Here is a 26,832-nt window from a genome sequence, read left to right as displayed (position 1 = left end):
AAGATCTTTAGTGTTCAAGTGTTTAATCAACCCTGGTTTTGCCCATTGATCTTGAAAACAGGCAAGTATGTGCATTAATTAAAAAACAATTATTCATTTACTGTTTATTTATTCAATTATGTTGTTTTCTAGCTAAATATAATATGTGGTTTTGCACTCGATGGAGAAAGCAAAGCGGGTTCACATTCGATGTATCAACGTTATACAAACCATAGGCGTAGTCGGGTCGTATGGGGGGGGGGGGGGGGAGGTCACATTATTTTTATAAATGTAATTTTGCAGCCAGATTTTCTGACACCATTTCGCTCTACTTTTGAACGTTTTACTGAAAGCCGGATGTTTCCTGTCTTACTATCAATAATCCTTTCACCAAATGAACTAAACGAGATGGATGAAAATGAGCGCTTACTGTATATGCCTTAGATAGCTTCGACAGCGAAGTATGTCTGTAGAGCATTTCTTTAAGATATTGTTGGATATCAGTGGCTATTTTTATCTGGCTTAGTTTGGAGCAAGCAAAAGGCACGAGTGAGCGTCATTATACAAAAATAATTAAGGCCGCTTGATACAAACAGATTGTTAATGTAATTGCTTGTACTGGAGGTTGCTCAATATATGTGTACAATCGTCTCACGCTTCATGGAGAAGCAAAGTCTGTTCACATTCTGTTAAGCAAATCATTGGAGATAAAACCTGATGCCAGATAAATGGTAAAAAATACCTATTAACCAAGGTTAGGCTATAATTTTATTTCAATTTTCCTCATTTTAGTTCTATTACGAGTTCGGGGATTATCTGTGTTAGTCAAGTGAATATACCCCCTGCTCATAAGTTTCAGTCCCTAACACAACTTGATGTAAAGGAGGCAAAGAAAATTAGTTACCTTCATATTGGTACACACACTTATGGAGGAGCGCCCCAATTCCATACGCTAGATAGAGCAGGGCTAATCAACAATTTTTACCATAGATCCGTATACAAAACTTTCAAAATTATGTGGTCCAGTCTTTCCAGAAATTATATTTCAACAACCTTGAATACGCAATTTCTCAGCCGTGTGATGATTATTTGCTAGTAAAGCTAGCGCTATTCACATTGTTTTTCTTATTTAGCCGGGTGCAAATAGTGTCCTACACTACAATATCTAGTCCAATCCGCTCACAGAAACCAACTTCAACAAAATGAAACAATATTTTCTATTGAGAATTTTTCTCACATTACATTTACAATAAGCGACATAATAATATAACGGCAATGAGAAGTAATAACGACACACTAAGTACTCCTGGCGAATGAGAAAATACAAAAAAGATGCGGGAAAAAATAATACTTTCAGAGACATTTTGCAAATGATAAATATAATAAAGTACCAATAGAAGTGTATTCTTGGTCCAGGGATATATAAGAAAATGAATAGAAAAAATACATCAATAAAGCGACCTGGCCAACAGTATGAATTCTGATAAAAAATTCAAAAGGCCTAAATATTCCTGTAGTGGGAAGATAGATAATAACTACTGTAAAACATGATAGTATGAATAATCATTTTTGATAAGGGCATAAGATTTTAGTGCCAAAAATCACAGAATCAGAAAGTTTTCAAGGTAAATAGTATAAGCCACTTGTTATTTACCATTACAATTAAAATTCCAATGCCAGGCCATTTCACACTAATTTAAATGTAGAAAAAAGAGCATATGAAAAGAAAAGATACAATAATTTTGATAATCAAGGCTATAAACTACAGAAGAACAGTCAATAATTCAAGATTTATTAATCCATGTATATTAGGAGCATACATAACAGCCAATTTTGTTTTGTAGAGTCGATGCAAGCTCAGAGGTTGTGTTATCTCAGGAATTTATTGTATATATATACCCTTTTAAAAACTAAACAAAAAAGTTTGCACTAAAATTCGGCTAATAAACGCATAACTCTGATCGAACTCAAACGCTAATTTGATTCCAACAGCTACAACTTGTATATAGGGCGTGTTGCGAGTTGTTAGTCGGCTTATATGCGAATTTTTATAAATTCCAAGTTTCAGGGTCGTTTTTAGGTGGTCCGCTTATAAACAAGGATATATGGTTGTATTAATCTAAACCTAACCAAATGATGAGAGGATTGGGAACTGAATTCCATGAGAGTGTCTCGCATGCCAAAAGTGGTGCCAGCAAAACTGACCAGGATTTCATCAAAGGTCAGAATGAAGGTTTAAGATTGAATCACATAGTAGCAAGTTGGGCTGGTACTCCTGAAGTATGCGAACCAAGATGGCGGACATCGGAACATAGTAGGTGTAGCAGGTTAGGGTTAGGCCATAATTTAATTCCAATTTTCCTTATTCTAGTTCTATTGCGAGTTTGGGGTAATAGCCAAGTGACTCCCGTAATATTTGTACCTGAAAATATGGCCTAACCCTAACCTGGTACACATAATTCAGGAGCATCGTTAGGCTTATATGGTGCTTCATGATGATATTTATGCTGAATATGGGAGTAAGTGAAATGGACTTTGGCGGGAACAATATTAATCAAAGATTCTCAGTAACCCAAGTGTTGAACATAATCTAAAATTTGATTTGACAAATACTCAAACAAAAATATAGATCTAAAAACATTCCTAAGGGCAGAATATATTTTCACATGATCCATGAGAGTTGCCACATATGACCAGACCCAATAATACTTCAAGGTAATTGGACTTGGGAGCAGTATGCAGCAAAATTAATGCTGCTATATGATATTCTGCTGTACGTACCAAAATCACTCTTACGTACCGATAACCTTGAGGCAACACGGGGTGAAAAACATTCCAAATAGTCAAGGAAAACAGATAATTATCAAACTATGGGGTGGGTGGGCTGAATCTTTTGTACGAATCCCCCACCAATGCTCAAAATAGGAAAATTAGTAATTATCCGGTTAAGGTTAGGGATGCAGATTGCGCAGAAAATTCAAAATTTTAATCATTTCTAACCCTAAACTAACTGAATATTTAATTACTAAGTTGTTATTTTAAACGAGGCGGGGATGTTTCCTCAAATCTCACATTTTTGCATTGGTGACATGGGCTTTGTACAAAAGATCCGGGTAGGCTTTTTAAAGAAAAAGTTCAAAGCAGAATAGCTAGTCAGGCATGAGGCACAAAACTAACTAATTTATACATAAGTAACAAGTTTTCCACTATTATCGCCTAAAATAATATTTGTAAGATTCAAAAAAAAAAATTAAGCACATGTCATTGTTGTCTCAATATGAGAACATGAAATATTAAACTGATCATTATTGTTCTAGCCCCAAAAGGTAGGCTATTTGAAAGAAACAGCTGTAAAATTTAGAGAAACTCCCAAGTTAACCAAATTTTTAAATTTAAAACTTCTGATACATACATATGTTTTACGCATACACAGTATACTGGGGCTCCAGTGACTCAGAGATGTGAGTTTATATGAGACTTAGCAGAATTTCACATACAGGTAATATTAAAAGATCGCCTGTTGGACTCAACTGTGTTGGCACAGGTCAAAAGCATCAGATTCAAAACTCATGTTCACCTCACTCAGGGTAAAAAAAGCTCGACTGAGAAATTGCTTTTCTACCAGCAGTTTCTTGCCGAGACCTTTGGTTGGAGAGAAGTTATGAAAAACCCCCATAGAAAATAATCATTCCCCAAGTCCCAAGATAAGTTTATCATGTTCAAAAGAGGCTTGTACCCCCAACAAGCTTCTTTTGGAATGAATATAATCCTATTCAAGTGCCAATGTGACCAAGCCATATAATCCAGTAGTCAATGAAATGTTTGGCCAAAGAAGTAATGTTCTATCACCAGTAAGTATTGAAAATATTAGTTCAATAAATTAAAGACACAAGAATACAGGACCAATGTTCATCTCAAATACCAGAAAATTGAAATGTTTACACACAATTATTTTTACTTTTTAAAAGTCCACATACAGATAGAATATGTATTATGTTGTCATGTATGCTACCTGATAGAAATAGGCAAAACCCTAAAACTGGAAATATCCACGATAATAGTCTTGATTTATTCACAAAATAGTGCAGCATCTACAATATCTCCTTCTGTATGGACGTGCACGAGCAATATCAGGGGGAGGCGAATGAGGAGCAAAATATGCTTGGACACGTAGTCTTGGTAGATGATTCTGATAAAGTAGTACAAGAAAATGTAGCCAGGATTTTTTTAAAATAATACTACTCTGAAAAAATCAGTGTTCCCAAAGTATCAATACATATTCAGTGATTTATGATCTGGGAGGGGACCTATTTTCAAAGGATAGTATGAGAAAATGTGGCCAGAATTTTTTAAATAAAACTACTCAGAAAAAATCAGTGTTCCCGAAGTATCAAGACATCTTTAAATGACTTATAATCTGGGACACATTTGCCACAGCGTATGCTCTGTTCCAGTGGTTCCCAAACTTTCAATCAATATATTTACTTTTCGCTGTACATACCATTATGCATTTGAAATAAAATTTGAATTGCCAATTTAATCGATGCAATGCATGAGCTTGTTGTGTACATGAATGAGCTATGACAGCTATGTTTGATGTAGACAATCACACATCTTTATCAAATCTGATCAATATGTGGATAATCAAGGAGAAATTTATAAAAAAAAGGGAAAACGTTTTTTTCTATTTTAAAGCACTAGTAGAGTTTCAGTATAAGCTTTCTTTGGAAGTGCAAATCAGTAAGCATAAAACAAATTCAACCAAATCTGGTAAAGGAATATTGGTACATGAGAAACTTTGGTTTTTCTTTTTCAAGATGTGGATACCGGTATTTATATTATATATTAGAGCAAGCATGACATGATTTTCACACAAATGACATGATTGATAGCGGCACCGCATTTTTCATGCAAACGATATATTTCTATATAATTTAGCAAACTTAAAACTTTGACATGCTCGAAATATTATGTAAAAAAAGCAGTAATCGAAATAAGTTTTCGAAATCAATCTAAATAAAAACAAGATTATTATGATAGGAATATGAAAATTATATGGTAAAAACTAGTTGTATTAATAAAAACACACAATTACAAAAAGCTATCGTCAAGAAAAGCTCAATTACGGTCATTGACAACTCTCCAGAAAATTTATGACCCACTGGTAATGTCATATATAGGAGTGGGTCAAAAGTACTGTTGCTACATTTTTGGCCCAGTCTGTTTATGGTAAAAAATTCCCTTAGACAGAACTACAACATTATGAATAAAAAATCTACAGGTTTACAGCTAAACTCCAAGTACAAAAGGAGTCCCTGTTATTACAAAACAGCACATCTGCATTGGGGACACAATCTTCGGTGCTGAGGTGGTGGTCTCACAGATGGGGGAGGGGTGTGAGGTGCAAAATAAGCATGGATTTTTACATGTCTTAAATGGCTCTACAATTAGATATGAGACAGAAAATACAAATGAATATGGACAGCACATGCAACAAAAAAAAGATCATAAACACAAAAACAGCAGCACAAAATCATGCAAAACAGCAATCAAGTTCATCAAAGCGGTGACCATTTCAGACGAAGACGTTTGTAGCAGAGAAGTGTTGCCAAGACGACAGTGATTTCCATTGTAACATAAAAGAAAATAAAACAAAACGAAAAATCAGTCTAACAAAATTAGATCCAGATTAGTAAACAATAAGAACATCTAAAAGTTAAGAACACAACATGTCAATAGTGGTTTGACATTCATAATTGTTCACCTATACTTCCTTTGTACTCTAGAACAGTGGTTCTCAAACTTTTTTAGAATTTATCAAGTTTCGTGCCCCACCTCAAAAACAACTAACTAACAATAAGGTACAAATAACAGATAGTAATGTGAAAAATATGTCCTATTTAAAAAAACACGTTGAAAATGCGAAGATATATTTTCACCAATCGTGAAATTACGTAAATGTAACGTAAATAATGAAATAGTTTTTAAAAGCAAGGAAAATTTGTTGTTCTTTCTATTAGTGTAGTTGTTTTTAGCTGACACCTGACAAGATGTTTAATTCGAGGTTTTGTGTTGTATAATGCACATCGTAAATCGCATTTACAGTTAAGCTGGTTCCAAGCTTTTGTCTTTTCGCGTACTAGTGTGGGAATCCCAATTCCGCATAAATACATTGATGAAAATGGCATTAAAATTAGAAGAGTAACTAACATAACCCACATTTTTGTTACTTGCGCATATATTTAACCCATAATTTGATACATTCCATACATGTTGACAATTGTAAGGACTTAAGGAGGGTTATAAAATCTGTGAACATACAGCATGAAGTATACGTGTACTAGTGTGGCAAACCCAATTTCGCATAAGTAAGTTGATGAAAATGGTATTAAAATTTGAAGAGGTTATAGGATTTTTGAACGTACAGCATGAACTCTTAAACATGCTCCACGCTAAAGATAATACAGATACAAGCACAACAGCTCCTATTTATGCAGAAATTCACTATAAGCAATGGGCCTATTTTACAAATCATACCAACTTGGCAAACAGAAATTTTATGGAAACTGAATTCTTGAATAAATAACTCTTATTATTATTTCACTATGTATTTTTTAGTCTGTTTTTCACCTCTTCATGAAGTCGAAACAAACATTATAATAAAATAAAAATAGAAATTCATGGACAATTTTTTTGAATTAAAGAATTTGAGGAGAGTTTATTGCTGACTGATTGAATGAAACAGACTCAACCAACCAATTGTATATTACTCAACAATATGAAAAAGCTTCAACAAATGTTCAAAATTAAAATGGTTTTAATTTAATATATATATACCGAGGATGGCTAATATATACTGGCAGTTAATTGCCTATGGCCTGGGTAGCGAATAACTCTTATTAACTGAAACCGGTAGCTAAAATGTTCTTCTGTTGTCTGTGGCTGATTATGTTTATGATTTGTTACTAATTCTCACACAACAAGATGTTCAACTAAGCCGGTACAGACATTAAAAAGGGTTCAATACCAATCAAGGTCTCAAGATTTGCGAGTTCCGAGTCGTTCGATGGGGTTGTAAGTGGGCATAGTTAGGGAAGTGCTTTTATTAAAATGCCAGGAAGCATAATTAAAAAAATCAAATTTCTTTTTGATTAATTGAAAAAATAAGGCAAGCTCCAAAGACTACATGCAGCATGCAAGAATCATATTGCAGTTTAGGAAGAAAACTTGAACAAACGTTTCTAAAATATTACCCCAGTGAATTGACACTGTCCAGATAAATCTGGTTTGATCCTTATATATATCTATATTCAGAGTCAAAAACAGATTTTTAGGCAGTGGAATTTCTGAGAATATAAATGCGGTAACATGCAACAGACATGCTGTGATTGGTAGTGATTTGTTCAATGTCTACTCATGCAATCAATCAATGGCTATCCACGAAAAGTCGCAAAATATCTTGGATGATAAATCAAACTTTTCTTTAAAGGTAGACATACTGAGGAAGAAAATTTGAATACATCAAGTGAGGCATTCAATATCTACAAATTTTCAGGATTGAAGGCTCTTAATAAATACTATCTTTCAAAAACAAAATTTGGTTGAAGACCACAGATTGTACCACGCAGCTCGATGCACAAGCAGAAACAGAAATCAGAGTCACAGATTCTCCAGTCATGCTTTTTCCATATTAATTTTACAAAAAAAGTCACCATGCATCAAAAAAATCAATCAAAAGCTGTTCGGATCAAACTAGGCAATCATATTTTCGTGTATGCCTGAGGAAGAAAACCATTATCTGATATAGTATGCACAGCATGCATATATCGTCTTACCTTCAATCTTTTAATTCCAGCTCTTGTTATCAATTGACAATCGTAAAGTTCAATTCTTTCAAGATTCTGTGATAAAATGAATTAAACATTAGTTAGCTCTATTTAGTCCAATGAATATTGTTACAGAAAATACTGCTGTATTTGAAAGAAAAATAAAATTAAAATTAAGATGGTCAGAAAATTATTCATTATATTTCCTTGGAAGAGGAGACACATGATTAGGAATATCATATTTATCAAACGGGAGAGGAAAGTGGATATGACAGCATAATCATGAGGTGAACCACTACCTCTTGTCCAGTTACCAATACAAGTCAGGTATGAGAATAGTAATCCAAGTAATTATTTTGTATACATGATCTTGAATAGTAGTGGCGGAAGCAAAGAAACTACCCTGTGTCGTGGGTGATTTTAAGACCGATTTTAAAATTTTTCAATTTAATTTGTCTTTTTGACATCTTACTGTGAAACTGGAAGAGTGAAATATTCAAAACAGTAAATCGGGTACTCCCGAAGTATGTGTACCAGGGTAGAGTTGGGCCATAGACCCATAATTTTATTCTGATTTTCCTTATTTTAGTCCTATTACGAGTTCGGAGACTGTCTGCCTTAGGTAAGTGGACTGTCTGCCTTAGGTAATACACAAATATATAATATAATTATCCAGTTTTGGCCACCAAAGAAATAAAATGTTTTTTTTTCAAATAAATCCATTTGTGCAGAGAGAAATAAAGAAAAATGCACCTGGCAACTCATAAGATGATCAAGACTATAATCAGTAATAAGAGGACAATTATCAAGTTCAAGAATTTTGAGTTTTTCAGTTGCACAAGTTCCTGATCCGAGTTCTCTTATTCCTTCATCTGTGATCAGTTCGCAGTGAGATAGTGTCTGAAAAAGGAAAATTTCCCATATAAGGCTTCAACGACATCACAACAATAAAGGATTGTGCAAGAAACCACATTTGGGCTGCTATTTTTTAGGAATAACCAATATATTCCCAGTTCGGCACTGTAAACCTGATTTATCAAACTCTGGGTAATTTGTAGGCATTGGGCTTTGAACAAGAGATTTGTATGCATATGTATAATGAAAGAATGCTGTAGCAGGAATAAAAATACCATAATATGCAAATCAAGAGTATTGCTGGCCGCTGCACACACAAATGTATTTATGTAACGTTTCGTCTGACCAAAATCCGACTTCCTCAGACAAGCAGTTTACAACAATCATGGATGGCAGTCACGTTTTTTTATTTTTTCAATATCTTTTAACAAAGGAAAACTAAGTAACTACCAGATGAAAATGAATGCAAATTGAAACTCAGCGTAAATTTTCCCTGATCTAGCGTTGTTGTGATTGTGACGCAACAATGTGAAATGCACGGCTTTTCAGCCAAACTGTGAAATCTAGAAAGACAATGTGCTGCAAGCATTGAGAAAGAGATTTCAAGAATTCATTAGTTGGGTGGAGGACAAGAGCAATAACATCAACACGAATATTTAATTTAATTACAGCAGTTGGTCAATAAATTGTCGTTGCAACAAATTGTCAGTCAATATATCACAACTTTGTTTGGGGTCTGATTATTGGGGGTTCGCGTTGATTGTTTCGTGACTTTCGGGGGGGTACTCAACAGAAAAAAAAGTTAAGAACCCATGGATTAGACCATCATGCCTAGATTCTATACTGCGCTGAAGTTTTTGAAATCGCCATGTCCATAGGTGTAATCATACCTAACACCACATATAGGATTTAAATTAGGTAGTGTTCTTACCAATTCAGTAATATCAGGGCAATGAGTAGCAAGATGTCGTAACGTTGTATTTGATACATGAATACATTCTTCTAAATCCATCCGCTGGAGATCTGGACAATTCTAGAATATTAAAAAGGTATAAATATATGATTTGAACTCCATAAAACAAAAAGTGTCATAATGAGAACTAGGTTATAGTCATCTACTGTAGATTTGGAATATGGGCAAAACAGATCAACTCTAGAAAGCTGCTTTAGGAAAACGAGAAAAACATGAATTTTTGAAATTCTGTAACTTGTTATTGAAATATTTTGGTGACAGGTGAATATTGCTTTACTTTTATTTTTATATACCAGCTCAAACGTCTATTTCTTTGCAATAATTATTTTATCGAAATTTCAATATTCATCATTGATTAGCACTTAACATCCCATGGCACATACCATTAAATACACCAAAACAACCGCATATATCAGCATAGCCTCTCAAAAACGTGACAATAACTTTAGAATAAATAGCATTGCAATATTAAACATTGCTTCTCGATTTATCACAGACTTGCATGAGAAATATTAATTTTTGTAAAATCTAGAAAATTACCAAACTTACTTTAGCTAATGTAACAAATCCAGCATCAGTGAGTTGTGTGCAGTGAGCTACTTGTAGTGTTTGAAGTTTATTACAATATAGCGATAACGCCCGAAGAGATTCGTCCTGTTCAAAGGGAAACAAATTCTAATTTAGCTACAATTCTCAAAAATATGGATACGAAGGCTAAATGCCTAGTTCAGCAGGGACCTTTGTAAATTACGCAGAAATCTGTAAAAGACAAGATATTGAAATTCTTTATTCTATATAATATGATATTATCTGATGGCCACAGATAAATAGACTTCATATAACTTCTGACATTAAAAAAAATTGGAAAACAATTACCAAATCCAATTCTTCATGAACACAATAATTTGCACACATTTCTAACCAAATTTACAATATGGGCCTACTAGAATATAGCATAGCAATATTTTTCTGTTTGCTCTCAAGTTACAAGGTCGCAACTCCTCTCGCATTTTTGCCTGCCTATTGTCACCATCTGCCATGATCATCTGCACAGCCTAGTGTCTAATTGACCATTATAGATGTTTGTTGCTGTGTGCCCAATTTGACTATACTGACACCCGTGAGTTCCATGTCAGTTTATGTGCCTCGTATGGGGGTGCTAAGTGGGTACTAGACCTTGCCAAGGGGTCTCCCACAGGCTAGCGGAGGGAAGGAGATGGGAAGAGGAGCATGGGTAGACAGCAACGCACATATATTGATCAATTTGCACAGGACATTGGAATACCAAGGGAGAATTTTGCTCAGGAAATGGAGGACAGGGAAAGTCGGAAGAAGTCACAGCAAATGTTCGGCTGTGGTTCCGTAAGAAAGAAATTTCACATTCCAAAATATTATTTCATAATACCCAAAATATTAGATCATTTCAATTCAGGCTATTACTGAAATTTCTACAGTTCTACTCATTACTGCAAGCACCAAAAAGGTTTCGCACAGACCATAAAATTCTCCATCAAATCCCACAAACTTAAGAATAAATCTCACCTGTAGATTTGTGATATCAGATAGATTAACTGACTCAAGTAAGCAACATCCTTTACAAAGAAGTTGAATTCCATCATCAGTTATCTCCTGGATGAAAAATAAGAGTTTTTTTTAATTATGACGGATTTTCATAATTTCAATCCAAACAAACAAACAGATATTATTTAAAAAACAAAGCAAGAAAATAAAAAAAAATGAATGGTGTAGGTCTAGGGTGTGCAACCTCTAACACAGGAGGGTCAGATAGAAATAACTGCGAGCTGAAACCGCAATCCACACCTTTCTTTAACATAAGCTACCTAGTAGTTCAAACACAAAAACAGTGGTTATTGATCTTTTGAATTATGACATGTGTTGTTGGCATAAGTTAGCTGTCACGGCAATGTAAAGTCATACATTGGCTTCGCAACACAAAATACCAAATTAAATTTAGCTGAAACTTTGTTTCGCGAGCTGTACATCATTCAAAATTGGCACTTCTCGTTGGCCGTATAAATTTTTTTTTATGGCCGCATTTGGCCTTGGGGCCGCAGGTTTCATACCCCTGGTGTCGGTAAACGTTTCCCAACCATGAGGAAGTTTTGTCTTTTTGGGGAGGAATTTTGATTAGTATTTGCTGTGGTACTAATATTCTTTATTATTATTATTATAATTGTTTTTCATTCACATATGAACTACTTAAACCAGTGGTACCCAAAGTATATTGACTGCAGGCAAAAATTAAAAGATGGAGGATATTCGCGAGCCAGGGACGGAAGCGCCCGCAAGTGGCATATACCGATATGTATAATTGAGACACCTCAGACACCTAAATTGTTATGAATGTACACGTGTTTAAACGGTGATAATAACGTAACGATTGGAGGTATCTAGAAAATAAAAAGTGGTAAACTATTTCACTCAGGTTCGGCGGCCATAGTAAATCAATACACAGCCTGTAACCCCCCGCAGTTTGGGAACAACTGTTAAGTTGTGTGAAAGCGTGAGTACAGCCAGCGCATATTACTAGCTAAGGGTAAATTAAAGACAATAAAAGAAGTGGATTTTGCCTAAAGAGTTCCAAAATAGAGGAAGAGAGGAATCCAACGGAAAAGGTTGGAAACCATTGGTGAAGATAATGGTTCAAAGGTGATACAATGCCTTATTCTGAAAACAACTCTTAATTTTATGTGCTTTCTTCACAATTCAATCTTTGCAATTCTGCAACTGCAACATTGCGGTAGTGGCACTGGCAGAGATGCCTGAGGAATATAGCTCATAAGAAACTCATCAATAATGATACTTAATTTGATGTGTTTTATAGAGAATTTCCTTATAGACATAATATGTCTATCATGATATTAGCAAATTTAACATTAATAAAACAGTATTCACAAATATCATGTGTACTTATTATTGTTGAATTTGCTAATTTGATTTTATCTAAACCAATAAACATCACAGATGCCAGGCAAAGCTTTTAAAAAATCTTATTAAAGGGAGATAAATGTTCTAACCAAATACATTCAAAATATTTCTCACAAATAATCTGGAATATGTCAAGACATACAATTACTTACACTGGCTACTGAAATTTACAATCACAGCAGATCGAATATATGGGATCAAAGCATTCCTAGCTAAATTACCTTTGAATTGTGATTTCATACATTTGTTTGCCTGGACCTAATAAATTCATCACATTCAACATTTATAAGCAATGGAGCGAGACAGGCAGAATCCAAACATTAACAAGAACATGATTGCTATTGCACTTGCTATTGCATAATTGGGCGTAAGAAGACAGGATTTAGAATTTACATATTTATCCCGGGGAAGAGAAAAGTCGATAAGACGGCTTAACCATATGACGAACCACGGCCTCTCGTCTGGTGACCATTCCATGTAGGGTATGGAATTAGTTAGTTATTTGTTTTCGGAAGCATGGACTTGATGGTGGAGGATGCCGCAACCGTCCAGCGGTTACGTGAACCACCCTATGGCGACGAGGAGTCCAGCAATCCTCTCGCACATGACCATCCCCACATGGGATTCAAACCTGCGAACACATGCAGAGTAATCAGAGGTGCGGTGACGAGCGTATTTCTAACGCTTAGCACGATGAGCCACACCACCGCACCAGCCTCTTCACCATCGCAGGGTTGTTTCATCAAGTCCATGCATCTGAAACAAATAGCTATTCCTATACCCAATACGGAATGGTAACCGGATGAGAGGTCGTGGTATGGCGTATGATTTAGCCGTCTTATCATCTTTCCTGCAACCTAGGGGTTAAACATGAAAATGCCATTCTAACCTCTGATTTATTGTACATGATAGGAATAGCTCACAATTAAACAACTCCCTCCAATCTCCCCCCTAAATTATGTCAAAGACTAAATTAATGAAAGAATTTTACATAAGTAATAGCCTGATAGGAAATCAATTATGAATTTTAAAACGGTTAAATTACCATAGTTCAAATATATTACAATAACACATTAGGTGGAGCAGAACAAGGAAATATGAATAATTTTAATTACCGGTAAGCTAAAATCAATGGAAAATAACCAAAGTAGTTAAAATTAAGTCAATAAATACAGAATAAAAAAAAAAATAAAAAAATACACTCTTCTCAATTAATATTGGTAATACATAGTGGAGAAATTTTTTTGTTGTTAATTTTATTTGGTTTAGAGTTGAAATGACCCACTTTAAAGCCTAATATGAACAAAACCAATTTGTAATTGATAAATCCTGGCTGGAGAGTATCTCATCATGTTTTTTTTAGTTATATTGTGTGTCATGGGTCAAATTACCCATACTTTTAGTACCGGTATATGTTTAGACCAGGGGAAATCGAAGTTTTTTAACGGGCCAAAAATTTTGCTCACCAGTCTGGCGGGCCATGTGACGTAAAAAGTCACATTTTATGAACATTATTTACAGCGTTACAAAGCAAAGGTGAGCCCCCGGGCTGTACTTGGCCCATGCCTGGTTGAGACCCTTAAACCTTATTTGAAGATTCGAAAAATTACCATCTTGTGCGATATCATTATTTGGACTTAAATGGAAATCAAAATGAGTATTCATCTTGTTTATGTCATAATATTGTACCCATAATATAGCAATGATTCGAGTGTAAAAGATTCCCAATAAATCACAATGTTCCGCTAATTTTGGCCTACGAATCAATTTCTTAAATTCCAAAAATATATATGAAAGGTGAATCAGGTTTGTCAATTTAATTTAATCTCATAAGTCATAACCGTGTAATTTTAAATAATTATAGGATTTGAAGACGCTTCAATAATCGGATATTGTTAATAATATATTTCAAAAAAAAATCCCTCAACTTATACCAATATTTCCATTCTGTGACAAAATTTTAGGCAAGAAATTAAAACTTAAATTGAAACCAACTAGGCATTTTCTGCAACATTATCAAGTTTCAACTGATGTTCTACACCAAAGATGCCAGTGGATTAACAAAAACAGATATGGACAGCGGATGATAACGATTTAAGTTTATACTGCCAAGGAAACTGTTAGTGGACCAAGAAAACTTAAAATGGTGATTGGTGATTTCGTACAGTAAGGATTTCGCAACAAAACTGACCATTGATAAGCACCATTTTACTTAAGTGTAAAGAAAACCTAAAAGCACTTTTACTCAAACACCAAAAGAAATAACTTACTGTGCATTTCTGCAGGTTCAATTGCTTTAATTCAGGACAATTTTGAGAAAGAGTTTTTAAAGTTTCATTTGTGATCTGAAGGCAAAATAATATAATCACATATAAGTAATTTGATTGAAGAAGGGCACATTCCTCTGTACTACTAGGAATAAAACTCAACCAAATGTCTGGAAATGTGCTTTTTATTTGACATACCTGAGTAACCCCGGTTAAAATAAGACCTTTTAGTTTTGAACAATTTCTTGCAATATAGTCGATACCAACATCAGTTACTTTATCACACCATGATATATCGAGAAATTGTAGATGCCGACAACCTTCACTGTTTAAAAAATGAAGAATTGTTAGAGAATTTGTATTCAGGAACAGAACACATATATATGTAGGCCATTATTATACATAAGATATGAGAGATCAGTTTATCAATACATTGACCGATAGAGAGAGTGCAATATCCTATAGACCAGCGGTTCCCAACCTTCAAGAGGGCCACAGAGCATGATGACTTCACCCCTCCCACTAAGCCAAAAACTCCATCTTCCCAGTTTCATTGTTTGAGAAGATTATTTCACTGGGTTTTTCACTTTATTGAGCATAAATTGTTTGGATCTCATGGGATTTGGAATCTACCAATAAAAATACCGCTATAAATACCACTGTAATGACAAACAGGGGATCATTAGTGCTAAAAGCCTTCGAAAGTCGACCACAAGCCATAAAAGATTGGAAACCACAAACACTGCTATAGCCAACAAAGCTGAAGAAACAGGTTAAAGATTCCATGTCAGTGTCTACCGCTCACAGATAGAGTAATAAAATAGGTGAGCCATGCTAGAAATTGGAAGGTTTTTCAAATATATTATTAATCCCTATATCATCTGTTTGGGCACGGGCTTTGTGAAGAGAAAAGGTAAGAAAAGAACCTTGTGAAAAAAGGACCTTGTGAAAAAAATCCTGGTGACCGTACATTTGTTCCCATACATGCAGGTGCAATTGTCGTAGGTTCAAATTACGGGTTTAAATGTACGTGGGTTCAAATGTAATGGAACCCGTAACCCCAAATGATAGAGTTAATAAATGTAAAAATTCCAATTATTCTCGAAACCGAGAACTAATCAACGCTTGCATTCTTGTAATCTAATATTAATCAGATTGGCCACGAACAAACAAAATATGCTCATAATACATAAATCACTATTGGGAGCAAATGTTAATAAATCTTACCCTAGATGCCTCAATCCATCATTGGAGACATATAAACAAGAACTTGTGTGAAGGGCGTGTAGCAGAGGACAATTCCGTCCTAAACTAAATAATGTCCTAAAAATGAGAATTGATTCGTTAGAGAAACAATGTTGAAAATTGGTACTAGTAGTAACATCGGAACTATGTAGCTGTAATAAATGTGTAACAAACCAACTATCTTGAGTGATTCAAGAGTCTTGCTGCACACTAACACAAATATTTATGTTGAATCACTTAGGATAGTTATCTTTACTCTTGCTACAGCATCATTGCACTATATGCATACGGATCCACCGACATAAAAGCATAGAAGAAGGATAAGTAGTTAGTCCCGCAGAAACCAAATCATTAGCATTAACTTTCCTCAACTCTTTTGCATTTGGAATCTTAAACAACAGATTGAACGAATACCAAGGTAAAACAAACATGGAATTATTGGAGATTCTTGCCTTTATAAATACCAAAAGTTGTCTGCAGAAGTCTGCATCGAGTGAAACATACATACAAAATTGATTATTTGACAATACAATGCAAGCATTAAACCTACTTGATTAGATAATATTTGAAAATAAATTTATTCAATGAATATCTCGGTTTCATGAAAGAAGATTTCAAACACATAAATTCAATTAATATTTTTTACTCAAATTATGAAGTTTGATAATAGTACAAGGTATATAGCACAATACATATAGCCCAACTTACAAAAGTGAAAAATATTGATATCAAATATCAATACATTGAATCAGGGGAGTGCAACCTGTGGCTCATGGGCCAAATGCGGCCCACAAGGGTAAATTGTGTGGTGCGCGAAGATGTGCCAATTTTGAATGGAGTTTTTAAGTTAGTTTAATCTGGTGTGTGAGAATAATTCCAATCCCTTTGCGTTGCTATACCGGAGTCAAAATTTATTATCTATGCCTAGGATAACGTTACAATGCCCTAACAACTAGTTTGTGCCATGCAAACAACGGTGCTCCCGAAGTATGCGAACCAAGATGGCGGACATCGGAACGTAACATGAGTAACAGGTTAGGGTTAGGCGATAAATTTTTTCCAACTTTCCTTATTTTAGTCATATTATCAGTTCGAAGACTACCCAAGAGCCTCCCGTAGTATTTATACCTAAAATTATGGCCTAACCCTAACCTGGTACACATATTACATTCCGATGTCCGCCATCTTGGTTCGCATACTTCGGGAGCCCCCAAACAACTCATGTCATAGGATCTATAACCAAAACTTTTGTTCTTGGTGTATTGCAACTACTAGAAAGTCTAAACGGAGGTGCGCCCGGCAGTGTTGCCCAGTTATTCGTCCTGTATTAAAGGTTGCACACTCCTGGTTCAGATGATGGAAAGAACTGGCATAAGCTGGGATAGAAAGAATGAATACAAGATGATAGGTATCTTCAACTCACTTATCAGTGATCTGTGTACATTTATCAAGTATTAGTTTGTCGAGATTTCGACAATGTTGCGAGAATATTTGTAAAGTTTTATCATCAATATTATGACATCCTTTCAACGAAAGAGTTTTCAAAAATCCTCCACAACGTTTCGATAAGTTTTCAATGACTTTGCCCTGAAAATAGGAATATTAATCATAAATGTGAACAATTTTTGTTATACAGGCCATAATTCATTGATAATATTCAACTATGATTCATTCATAAAAATATTACAGTAATTCACATAGAATTTTCATGAGAATTTATTTGACGCAAGGTAACATGTACTCAAATGTAAACAGGACATATAAGTTATGAGCAAATACTGAAATTACAAGAACTATGACTAAATTGAACAATATATCCATCCCTTCTGTTTGTAGTCTTTGTCATGGCAGATGAGAATTCACTAAGACCAATTGAGTTAAAAATATGTCAAACAAAAAATCACCAGGTGAATGAGATCTTGAAGGTATTTTGGTTCACCTATCACAAGATTGACATAATTGAATTTATGTTATGAATTTGAATTGAACCTTTTTTTTCATATATACATTTTTAACCCTTACTCTGAACAAGGCCCTATACAAGAAGCCACTGATGAACAAAGATCTCTATTTTTAGAAGGACTCTTTGCTTTCCGTTTAAAATTGTCTACACAATTTATCACAATCTGGGTGAGATGGTAGCGGGTGGGTATAGGGTCAAATCAAGGGAACTTTAATCAGTGATGCACGCATAGTTAAACCTTATACTCTAAACCAGGAGTCACCGAACTTGTTTAACCAAGGACCGGGGTATGACTCAAACTGTGTTGAAACGGGCCGGATGAATATTTTTGTCAATGCAATACAATAAATTCACAAATGTTTTTGCATCTTGCTGATTGGCCAATGTTGAGAAATAAACAAGGAAGACGATGCTCGTGAAAATCTCCCTTGGAGAAAAATTTCCCATTTTTGTGTGTTATTGCGGTCCGGATAAAATGACGCCGTGGGCCGGATAAAATGACGCAGCGGGCTGTAGTTTGGTGACCCCTGCTCTAAACAACAGGTTCTCGAAAAGCTCCATACGAAGCCCCAGGGAACTGTGAAAGCAACCTAAGGGCTCCACAAGCTACTCATTCACTTATTAAAATACTGAATATTTGCTAATAAATACAAAGCAGCAAATATACCAAAGTCATTAAGTGATTTTAGTTTACTCAGGGACACTAATCAGTAAGTAACAATGTGTTTCATTGTTTTTATTTTCATAAATTTATTGTTGGGCTCTGTAAATAATAGTCAACCCTTTCACAGGCTTCGTAACACCAAACGTTTGAAAAAAGCTCAAACCAACTGGACATTCCTTCCATCAAAATCATGTGATTAATCAATTCTTGTTTTCATGGAACATGGACGTTTTAATAATATCCATGGTTGAATCATTCAATACTCAAATAAAGCGACCAAATATTTAAAATATCGAAAAGTACAAGAAAACCACTGGAAAGCAAATAAGTTTAAAGCTGGTATCGAGAATTGGAAGGTTTGTATACTTTTGCCGTTCAACTAAATCAATAACATGAAACATACAAAAGCTAAAAAGCATTCACCTGTACTGAAGTTTTATTTTATAATGATACTCAATCAACCACTCAATTTACAAATGCTGAACATTTGAAAGAAATTTTACTTCAAAAAAAGTCTTTCAACTAATAATATATTGCCATTTGCAGGGTCTTGTGTGTTTTCAAACAATTTTCAAAATAAATTGATGGAACATTATTGAATATAAAGGCAGAAAAATGATCAAATTCAGTACTAATTGGAGAAAATGGAAAAATGTAAATAGTATTGCACGATGAGTACACACTTCAAAGTGAGATTTTATGCATTGACTTTAAGAACTATGTTGGAACATATTACCAAACCAAAAATTTTGTTTCAATTGATACCTGACGGAAGACGGCCTGCATTTTAGTGATTTAAGAATCAAAATCAAATAATTAACTTGATCTTAATCAGGCAAGGGTTAGGTGTGTACAAACCGTTAAGTTTTTGTGACATGGAATTACAAGAACCACGAAAGATGATGCTCATTCATAATGCAATACAAAAAAGATAGAAAAATGCAACTTAAAATAGAAATTCTGTCTTCATTCATACCTCTACATCAGTTTGAAAGTTGAACAAATCGACTGACTGCCAGTTACTGCCATCTAGTGCGAGAGTGTTCCATGATTTCGAAACCTGAAATGTAAAAGAAAATTAATTTTTAAATATAATATAAATGATTGCAACATTGTCAATATTCTTCACACAGAAGACTGCAAACTTTCAAGCTGCACCTACCACTTTATCTACTTACCATATGATTGTGAATGATCTGGTGGTGTATACAGTATTTAAACTAGAGATATTCAACCAGAGATTTTGAAATGATCTATCACTTCAACTACCATTGCTATTTAAGTTTGTTGGCACTCCAGAAGTATGTGTACCAATACGAAGGTAGCTAATTTTGTTCGCCTATTATACATCAAGTTCTGTGAAGGGACTGAAACCTATGGAAGGGGGATATTCGTTTGGGTAACACAGCCAGTCCCCGAACTCGTAACAGAACTAAAATAAGGAGAATCGGAATAAAATTATGGACTAAGCCTAACTTGGTACACATACTATAGGAGTACCAACCAGTTTGTTTAGTCACAACCATACTAAGCCTTAGTGGATTTGCTTCTAACAAACTTTCAGTAAAAACGATTAATCCAATGACTGTAACAATATAACCAACACAAAATAAATAGTTTCATTCATTTTATTATTTAAGTGAACAATATGCTCATTTAGGTATGAAACCAGCCAACACCTCAGCTGAGACATATTTATTAAATGTTTGCTGAACTTAGACTGTGTAAATATTAGAACATTCTCAGCACAGATATTTGTCAGTAAAACAGTCAATAATTTACTTTTGTGAAACCATATGGTCTGATAAACAACCTGGGAATTCAACAAGCTACCAGTGAAAGGCTATCCAAATAAAATATACAATTCAAAAAAAAATTATTTGATAAGGTTGAAATTTTGAAAATTAATGTTATAATAGGCCAACCTACAAAAGTTTGCATTTTATAGAAACATCATATTTTATTTCATATTTGAAAAAAAAATTGAATCCAGGTGGGTATTTCAAGATATTCTTATAAAATATTTCTATTTCTCCCTTAAAATACAAAATCAAAAATAATAAGGTAAACTATGAACATATAAAGTACATTCACAGCTACATTACATTACTCAAAAATTTGACTGAAAAGTTTTCTTGTTTATTAAGTTCATTACATAAAGCATCAGGTAGTTTGAATAGTGATAAAGACATATATAATTCGACCATAACCTTGAATATGAAAATACTTGGTAACTGAATATCGATGTTCAGCGTCTTGGGACAGATATAAAATTACTATTTATCGTTCAAAAAAATTGAACGGGACATTCTCACAAATTCATAAAATATTCAAGACCCAAGAATACAATCTTACGAACGAAAAGCCATTGATAAAATAAGCACATAGGTTGGGAGAAATTTTTCATCACAATGACAGCAGACAAAAAAATATTAAATTTTTGTGCTGCTGTTTAGCAAAGGGGATTTAAACTCAAACTTGTAGGTCATTAAATGACAAAAGCTGAACACTTATTCAAATTCAAACACACTTATTGTGTTCCATTGAACTCAATAAATCTAATCATACAATTTTAATAATAAAGCTTTAGAAATAGCTGTTACTTTGGTGTTATTATATTTGAAATGAGATATGTTTTGCCGAATAATAAGCAAAATTGCAGCCTAAGATTATAGTAATAAAAATAAAAACAATATGGTTTAAACCAGAATGAATTTGAAATCTTTATGACAAATTGACAATTCTTTGCAAATATTGAGCTTGTTGCAACATTCAACACAAAAACGCAGATCTACATTTGCTTCAGAAAAAGGTCATTTCCATGCCTGTGGCAATTGTTAATAATGAACTCCGCTATATAACTCTAATATTTACAAGTATTAACTTGAATAAACACAAACCTGAGCACATCTGCAAAGAGTAACAATGTCAAGGAATGAGAAAATTCTCAAAAGCAATTCTTTCGGGAGTTTCTTGTTGATCAATGCTTGTTGGTCGGAATCCAAGAGACCCTGTGAATGAAATGGAAAATAATTGTAAGTTTACAAATAGTAATAAGTCATAGAATATGCTGAGGTGATTCAGAAGTATGTGTACCTATATGGAGGTAACTAATTTTGTTCGCCTATTTTACATCAAGTTGTGTAAAGGAAAGGAAGCCTATGAATATGAACAGGGGGGTATATTCACTTGGCTAACACAGACAGTCCCTGAACCTGAACTCGTAATAGAACTAAAAAAATTGGAATAAAACTATGGCCTAACCCTAACCTGGTGCACATAATACGGGAGTACCTATGCTAAACTACTGCCATTTTATCATAAATTCAGTGTCAGATTAAAAAATGCTCTCTAGAGATTTTTCATAATATCAATAATGAAAGAAAAGGCTAGCATGATATTCAAACATAAAAAAAATTCGCATTCATGATGAATCGAAAAGAATGCTGAATAAATACCAGCCTGATATCAGAAAAAAATAATCGTTGAGTAACTATCAGTTGGGAAATCAGAATTGCTCATCAAAGATTTTCTTCTATTTGTCAAAGAATCTTATATGCTAAAGCTTTCTTTCAAATTTCTTATTTTTAATAAAACACATCTGTTTCCTTGGTAGAGTTGATGTTTCAAGTCTTGTGGTAACCCACAACCTAATGAAATCTCTGTCAATACGATAGAACTTTTTATAAGCTCCTATTTTATCAGAGGTGCCTAACCCTTCTCTCAATACTCTTTCTTTTACCCGAGGACTCGAGATTTTGCTGTAAACAGACTTTACATTATTATATAAACTTTATTAATATTTTGTATATTCACATACTGTACAAACCTCTATTTTCTGCTTCATGGTTGTCATATCGTTAGTACTGCTATTGCCTAAAGTCCAATGGTTTTTCCTTCGGCTGAACTTTGGCTCAAAATGGTCAAGAGAAGTCCCAGCTTTTTCTTGGCGCGATGAAGATGTGTCGTCTTCGCTACGAACTTTTCTGAGTCGTCTTTTACGCAATGATTTCAACATTCACTTTGGCCAAAAAGTTAACATTTCTTTGAGTTCAAATTTGACTAATTTACTTTATTCCTGTTTCTAATTCCTGTAAAGAGACAATATATAAAGTTTTGGGGGATATATTGCTCATAAATGTGCAGTAAGAATTCAGACTTTATATTGGAAACAAATTGATGCCAACAAAAACAAAATTGATAGACGATTTTGTTATATTACAATTACAACTATGGGAATTGAGAGAAATCGCCAAGGTACATTGATAAAGTATTTAATGATTTTTAGCTCAGGTTTAATGTGCACAACCTGGTGTATTTAATCATGTAGGTGTGCTCTATAGTGAAAATATCACGGTTCTACCAAAAACAGAAGCTTAATGTCAATTGCTGCATTTTCAAAGTCTTGCTTGGCATAAAGATGTTGAATAACGGATAAAAAAAGCAATAGATAGATAAATGCAATGTTAAAACGAGACAAAAGTTTTTACAGAGCATCCCATTAAATCCCAATTGCCGTTGGCAGCGTTGGGAGGTTTATTACACCTTATAGAATCAGTGGATATGAAAAGTTATACCAAATTACTGTAATCCTGACCCACAGCTCATAACCATTTCAATTGAGATGCATTCATTATGAGTTACCACAAATGAATTTTGAAGCCTGTTACACCAGTACAGTCAATACAATATTAACTAAAAAATCAATACGCATTCACCTCTGTGTACTTACTATTTATCACTAGCATTTCTGGTAAGTGGTAACATTAAAAAAACGCGTAGAAAACCTAACTTTATTTGGACAATGATAACAAATTTGTGAAATGTTGGCTCTGCGATGGCCCAGCGTTACACTTATTCCCGTAACGTTGTTGGCATCGCAGTCTACATACCTGGAGTTCATATCTCAGATCCCCACCTCACCCAGAGTTTAATAAATAGGGTAGGTAAAACTGAATAGGAAAGACTTCCTGTGCTTCCACATAACAGTAGCTCCTCACATAACTTTCGATATCAGTAACTGCTTGCATAGTGCCTTGTTTGAAGTGAATTGCGTGACTGAGCGCCAAATGAAAAAAATGTCATTGCATCATTACACTACTGAAACATTTGTAATCAAAAGAATTTGCAGGATATTACTGGAAAAGCATAGGCTAATGATTCCCACAGCTGAAAACTGCCAGCTGGGCAAGTCGAGTATTGACAAATACTGCCTATGTAACCTAATTGAAAGTTTATATCCAGATGCCAGATATCAAAAATTTGAATATATTAGGAACTACAAACTTTTGTAAATACGATTTTCTCCAGAAATGTTTATTATTGAGCAGACCAATTGGAATAAAACAATCTTGCTGAAAAAAGTAATCATTTACCCAATGACCAGCACCCCGATGTTAGTTGTTTGTACAACCACAAATGGGTTATAAAAGACTGCAGAAGTCAAAAGTATTCTTTCTAGTAAAGATTTTTAGATACATATATTTTACTCATATTCAAATTGAAACTTTAGAATACCAATTACCATATGAGAAAATTAGTGATTGAGAGATCAAATGCCAAAAATTATTGTTATTAGCAGAACGTTGAAGTGCTCGTTAATTTGCAAAATTATCAACATCTTGATTACTTCAATTATATTTTGGAATCAAAATGAGACTAAAAGGGCAACACAAAATATAGAAGTTTGAATTTGACTAAGTCAGATTTAATGCACAGTTACTTGAAACATATTTTTCTGCTTCATTTCACATACAATACTAAAGCAACAAAGGATCACACTTAACAATGTCACACCTGACTTGAAATCTATATAAAACGTCACAAGAAACTGTGTTGAAATATTCAATAAATATTTGCACCAATCTATATTTGGTAAGTGTATAAGCCATGAAGTGAAAGCTATTGGATAAAATGTAATTCAAAACTCATCTAGGAAAGAAGAGTCCACATTGTGACAACATTGATTATATGGAAAACCATATCGCCATCGACCTTTTTTTATGAGGGTCTGGCCCATTTGAATGAGCCATAGCATTTCTTTTAGATTTACATGTTTATAATTCAATACACATCCGATGTATTCATTTTGTTCGGTTTGAAATCTTTTTATCTACATAGTCTACTGACATAAAAACTGTTGTTTCTGTGAAAATGCGACTGTGCCCCTTTGTTAAAATGTGAGTATTGAAGCTACTTCATACAGTCATAAGTCTGTAAGTTTGAGTGATAAGTTACTTGGTACACTACCGAACAGTCAGTGAGACAGTAGCCAAGCTTGTCTAAGACCTGAAGACAGTTCTGCAGTATGACAATCCTGCGATATGTCTGTAAGTAGCCTAAATACAGAAATACAAAACTCATCACATTACTGCATTACGGCACCTGAGATAACTGTTATTATCGTAATTACGTTACCGCATGCCAGTATGTTATCTGCAGATCTGTGCCAATCGAACAGAATCAGAGATACTGCTGTACTGGATATGATACTGCAATGAATGATAGTCAGTGTTCGCCTCGTGGACACTCTTTCAGTCTTTGTTCGGTTGTCTCAGTTAACGGCCAACGTCTGTTAGTTGGTCACCGTTGGTATCACACACGAAAACAAAAACATCGCGAAGTTCATCTGGAAATGGACCGAATACAAAGAAAAAGGAAAAATGTCCAAAGAACGCTGAAAAACCGTTAAATATCCCGTCGCAGTCATCAGCTGTTCACCACCGTAAACAAACAAAAACATTGGTCTCTTTTCAACGCAGGTCGCATCGGTCACAGTCTAGCTCGTGATTGGTCAATAAGAATGCTATCGGATACCGGCTAATCTTTTTATCCATAAACTGCAGACCAATATCTCACAAAATATTTGTGATGCAGACGCTAATGAGAAGATACAGTATAAGAATTTCATGTCCGTATTTTCACATTCGCAAAACCCTTAATAACTTTATTGTCTGGCTCATTCAGGCGTCCGACAATCGATTTTATTGTTTATTTCCGTAACGATGACCAAACAGCAATAAGCCTACGATGGAGTAGCAATAGTTACTAGTCACTATTTTCTTCTAACATTGACAGGTATTTGTATTCACAGCTATTTCAAGCTATTGCCACTCTATTTTTATTCCCACTATTCAAAACTTCATGCTGCTTTCCAACCATGTATTTATTTATCTGTGCACATTTGATAGGTTTTTGGCGATTTTTTGCATTTCTGACAGCAAGCGATGTCTGCCATAGATTTTGACTTGTATATTTCAATGCTATATAAGAATCTCAGACCCAAAATTTACAGCATTTGTGATCAGCTGTATTTATATATATTTAATGCAAGGCTAATCCTGGCGATTTCTTAGCTACCATATTCGTTTACGAACATTTGAAACATTATGTTTATATCAATCAGAGACGGAGGAAGTCGTTTGGATTCTATTACATTTAATTTTATCTACCTAAATTTTGCTGTCTTATTTCAAGAGCAACACTTATTTTACTCCATGTAAATTATCCACTGATTCAAGCAACTATTTGTCTTTTATTATTTTAAATTGAGTTATGAGGAATGCCCGATTTTGAATCGTGTCCATATTTTTGTATACTCGTCATATTCCTATTTTATTATTATTTTTTTGGTGGGTGGGCACGTACTTGTACGAGCATGAGTGTAAACATTGCCTCGTTTTCGTGATTTTGCGTGTTATTTGTCAGTTTTCAGTTGTGTTTCCAAAAAATAGTTGTAAATCAAATATCCTAATTGTCAGTATGTCTTTCGAGGACCTTTAGTTTAATTGCAATAATTAAAAATGGATAATGTACCGCAGCTGCGACAGACTAGCCTAAAATAGCCATCAGTATACCTGTAAGCGGAACATGGTTTGTTGTTCAAGCTAAAAAGAATAGTTTTGAAGATGTGAGCCAGTGTGTAAACGCTAACTCTTTAAAACAATTTCATAGGCGTTAAAACTATTGCAATGGTAAAGTATGGGGAAAATTTTCCAGGAGTCAAGGGTTGGAGAAACGTCCATTGAGCATCAGGATTGAGTTGGCAATTTCGAAATGAAAGAGAACGTGTATGATTACTCCTTATCACTGCACGATTGTTTGGGTAACCT

The 26,832-nt window shown here is 34.3% G+C and overlaps 1 protein-coding gene across 2 annotated transcripts; it reads right to left on the bottom strand.

Annotated features, from left to right (window-relative positions):
• Positions 1 to 1,182: 1,182 nt before the first annotated feature.
• LOC120343558 (uncharacterized) lies at positions 1,183 to 25,681 on the bottom strand. Of its 2 annotated transcripts, none has more exons than XM_039412769.2 (13): positions 22,551 to 25,678; positions 21,622 to 21,732; positions 19,698 to 19,781; positions 17,518 to 17,681; positions 16,077 to 16,172; positions 15,048 to 15,174; positions 14,853 to 14,927; positions 11,176 to 11,262; positions 10,183 to 10,287; positions 9,592 to 9,693; positions 8,559 to 8,705; positions 7,815 to 7,880; positions 1,183 to 4,168 (listed from the first exon to the last, which is right to left on the bottom strand). In XM_039412769.2, the coding sequence occupies exons 1-13, from the start codon at positions 22,737 to 22,739 to the stop codon at positions 4,052 to 4,054; spliced, it is 1,470 nt and encodes a 489-aa protein (XP_039268703.2). In that variant the 5' UTR covers positions 22,740 to 25,678; the 3' UTR covers positions 1,183 to 4,051. The 2 variants fall into 2 exon arrangements, with proteins under 2 accessions (XP_039268703.2, XP_039268702.2); XM_039412768.2 differs by lacking the exon at positions 1,183 to 4,168 and adding an exon at positions 4,242 to 5,420 and having other exon boundaries at positions 22,551 to 25,681.
• Positions 25,682 to 26,832: the final 1,151 nt, after the last annotated feature.

This window comes from Styela clava, chromosome 3 (assembly GCF_964204865.1).
Source record: "Styela clava chromosome 3, kaStyClav1.hap1.2, whole genome shotgun sequence".
Taxonomy (NCBI): domain Eukaryota; kingdom Metazoa; phylum Chordata; class Ascidiacea; order Stolidobranchia; family Styelidae; genus Styela; species Styela clava.
The sequence above is the reverse complement of the archived record's forward strand: the minus strand, read 5'-3'. Positions and strand labels throughout refer to the sequence as shown.